General features: G+C 47.7%; 1 protein-coding gene across 1 annotated transcript; it reads right to left on the bottom strand.

Moving 5' to 3' along the window:
- On the bottom strand, positions 1 to 3,019 carry Zfp92 (ZFP92 zinc finger protein). Its single transcript, XM_028785289.1, is given in 8 exon segments — positions 1 to 186; positions 188 to 546; positions 549 to 852; positions 854 to 973; positions 975 to 1,234; positions 1,557 to 1,658; positions 2,566 to 2,692; positions 2,987 to 3,019. Coding segments are annotated over 8 exon segments (1,491 nt in total).
- Positions 3,020 to 3,895: the final 876 nt, after the last annotated feature.

A 3,895-nucleotide genomic window follows, 5' to 3' on the forward strand; every position in this document is an offset into this window, starting at 1 on the left:
TCAAGGTGAGGATGGGCCCTGGGGCTTCTCAGCATACACAAAGACTACACTGCTTTTGCTGTCTCTTTCTTCTGTGGGCTGGGCTTCCAGATGTTGCCCTACCGTTGACTCATCCTCTAAAGCTGAGGTGCTTGAAGTAACAGGCTTCGGTTTTTTGTCATCTTCGTCGTCATGGATGCCTAAGTGGCAAGTGGTGACACAACGGCAACTTGTTCTCAAAGACCTGACCACAGGGATCACACACTTGGGGCTTCTCTTTGGTGTCGGTGGGCTGGGGCTCCGCTGAGCTACCTTTTCCAGCCTCCTGGGGCTGCTGCCCATGGAGGCCTCGCCAATGTGCCAGGAGATTGCAGCCACGTGGGAACCCCTTCCCTGGAGTGCTGCGCTGGAGCGGCACTCTGCCATGCACCACCTGGTGCTTGAAGAGGTTGGCCCGGCTACTAAAGGCCGGGCTGCATTCACTGCACTCATAGGGCTTCTTGCCGCTGTGGACCCGCTGGTGTTGGCTGAGCCCCAAGAGGCCTCGGAAAGCCTTGCCGCACTCATGCACGCGAAGGGCCTGTTGCCCCGGTGGCTGCGCTGGTGGTGGATGAGGTGTGAGATGCTCTTAAAGGCCTTTCCACACTCCTGGCAGATGTAAGGCTTCTGGCCACTGTGGGTGCGCTGATGCTCGATGAGGTTGGAGCTTCGGATGAATGCCTTGCCACACTCGTCGCACTCGTAGGGCTGCTCGCCACTGTGGGTGTGCGCATGCTCAAGCAGCGTGAAGCTGCTCCTGAACACCTTCCTGCACACGCGGCACATGAACGGCATCTCACTGCTGTGGATGATCTGGTGCTTAATGAGGTTGGAGGTTGGAGCTGCGTGTGAAGGTTTTGCCACACTCTCTACATTCATAAGGCTTGTCGCTGCTGTGGATGCGCTGATGCTCCAGCAGCGCCAATCTGCGCCTGAACAGCTTCCCGAACTCATATGCACTCATATGGTTTCTCACCGCTGTGGATGCTGTGGACGATCCGGTGCTTGATGAGATTAAAGCTGCGGCTGAAGGATTTTCCGCTTTGCTGACATAGATACCGCTTATCCGTGATTCTGGAGTGTTGGTACCTTACAATGGGATTTGGCCTGAAATCGCGAGGACATCTCTGCAATGAGGATCCTGAGGTGTCTCTGAGGAGACCTCTTCCAAAAAGTTTCGGCTTTGAAGTCAGAGTCTTGCTCTTTATTCTATTCCCTGTAAGGCAGAGCCACAGTGTCACTTCCTTGGGCTTCTGTGGAGCATTTCCCCTCTTTTCATCTTCCCATCAGGGAACTGGGGAGTGAAAAAACATCGAGCAGGCATAAGGGATTGCAGAAAGAGGGTATTCTAGAAAGTGGGCAGAACTGGTAAGATAAATGTTTTTTCATCTAGTCACAGCATGGGAAGGGAGCATTGGGAAGTCTGACACCCTCACTAAAGAGGACTTCTCACCCAAAGTTTCAGTCCACATCCTTAGGCCAGTCCTTTTTATCCCTAACACTATCAAGTTAGCTGAGGGTGCCTTGCTCACCAGCACCAGCACAGGATCCTGCTGCAGTCTCCATTCCACCAGCCCTAATCCAGGGCTTCCCCCCTCGCTCCAGCTGGGAAACCAGGTTAGGCTTGGAGAAAGCAAATCCTGTTCAAAGAAATGAAGAAAATCAACACCTTTCTAGCTAAGGATAGAATAACTTTTGAACAGAGTTTAGCCTGTATCTTCAGAGTGCAAAGAACTCCCCAGAAAGTATACCGGAGAAAGATCACCCCTAGTCATGTGCTTGGAGCCAACACATTTCTCCACTAAACTCAAGTGAGAATTCCTGAAATCTTCTGGGAATATGTGTCCACGACTTGCTCTTGAGAGAGAACCCAGAGGAATGAACCAGTTTCCCAAGGTGTGGTCTGTGGAGTCAGAAAAAACGGAAGAGTACTCATTCTCACAAATCCCTACCCAGCCCAAAGGCAGTCAGGGAGCCATTTCAAGTAGGAAGATGCCAGCAAATAGTGTGGCCCAACCTTAGACAATGTTCATCCATATAGCCAAATGAATGTTGGTTTTGTCTGGAATTGGCAAGATGGAAAGCCTCTTGCAGATGCACAAAGACAGGAGAATGAAGTGTTGAAGCAGCTGGAAAGAAGTTGCCCCAGCTCCTGCCTAGATTTCTCCAGGGTTGGAAATCAAGTACACTGCCTAGCCTTAGAGTGTGTAAGTGGAAGATGTTGCTAACTTCTATAAAGCAGGTTGAATGTCAAGTACATCTGCTGTAAAAATGACTCTAAAATGCTGCAAATAAATATTTCAGTGTAATTGCTGTGTTTCTCAATAGAAAGATGTTTTGGGAATCTATGATTTTTGTGTGGAAAGTTTGTCTGACAGGTTGTTATTGATTATATCCTCAGCGTTTAAAAGTCAAAGATATTGAAGAACACTTTATTTAATAGCACAGCTGACCTACAAGGTATAGGTCAGATAAAGAAATGTACTTATTCTTGGGTTCATAGCAATCAATCGACAAGCAAGAAAATTCAGAACTGGAGTCACTTACCCATTGACACCAAATGGCTGTAGTTCTCCAGCATCACCTGCTTGTAGAGGTTCCTCTGTTTCAGATCCAGAAGCTTCCATTCTGTCTTTGTAAAGTACACAGATACATCTTCAAAAGATACTGTCACCTAAAACAAGCCATTTATGTGGTAGGGAATTAAATTCCAGGTTAATCCTAGATGCAAACAATGAAACAAGGAATCCCTGTCCCAGGAGACTCAGTGGCAAGAGTCCTGTCTCAGGAAAAAGGAACAGACAGAAGTAGAAAACCTGGCAAAGGAAACTCAGGAAAGCAGCTGCACTGGGGATGAGAACAGCAAAGCTCTCTCCTGCAATGAGAGGTCTAAGATCCATGAAGCAGAAGCACTTGGAAACTGCTCAGGGCAAATTCTGGGACAGTGAGGGAGAGGCTAACCACATACCTTGGGCTTTGCCCTCAGAAGAATGGTCACCATAGTCAGGGCTCCAACCACAGCACAGCTGAAAGGCTGAGAGACAGGTAAAGAGTAAGATCAGGCTGGTCTGGAGGTGCAGCCTGTGGCTGCTTCAAAGCCAACCCCAGCTTGCTTCAAAACCTGGTTTATTTTCCTTGCTAAGGCAAGGCTGTGGTGTGTGTGTGTGTGAATGGTGTGAATGAGACAGGTCAACCTCTTCTCCAGATGCCATAGGCTCAGTTCCTGCAACCCCTGGAAGCTTCACCTAGGCTTGATCACCACATTCCTTACAACTTGATGGAGCCACTGCAACAAAGTGTTCTAAACTAATGAGTCATCCCTCTAACCCCTCACACTTCCTTCTTTTCTTAATTTTTTTCTTCTGTCCTTCATACTATCTATCCCTTCAAGGCACTTTCTAGGTACTCATGGATGCTCCATTTATGGTTCCTTTTTCTCTAGTGTCTAGATCCATGTTTTAAAAAAACACCTCAAACACACACACACACACACACACACACACACACACACACACATACACACCCTCCAGCTGCAGAGTGAGAGTTGCTAGTGAGCAGAAAGAAGCACAGTGAAGTGGGATCTACAGGAGATGGATAGGGTCTCTCTGAAGACATGTCAGACTGAGAGTGGTCATGTGGTTGCAATAAAATGTCTAGGACACACGCTTCTCCCTCTGGTGTTCATTGTTGGTAACAACTGAGATGATAGACATAAGTAATGAGACTGAGTGAGTTGGTTCTCTGCAAGGAGTTGGTTCTCATGCCAAAGGCTTGACAGAGTAGACAAAATTAACTTCTGAACTTCAATTAATTAAGGAGAAGCTAGTTAGAACCATTTGCTTCAAGAATGCTGTTCTAATAGACTTGAGACTGACAA

This window comes from Grammomys surdaster, unplaced genomic scaffold, assembly GCF_004785775.1.
Source record: "Grammomys surdaster isolate TR1022 unplaced genomic scaffold, NIH_TR_1.0 125179, whole genome shotgun sequence".
In the NCBI taxonomy this organism is placed as follows: domain Eukaryota; kingdom Metazoa; phylum Chordata; class Mammalia; order Rodentia; family Muridae; genus Grammomys; species Grammomys surdaster.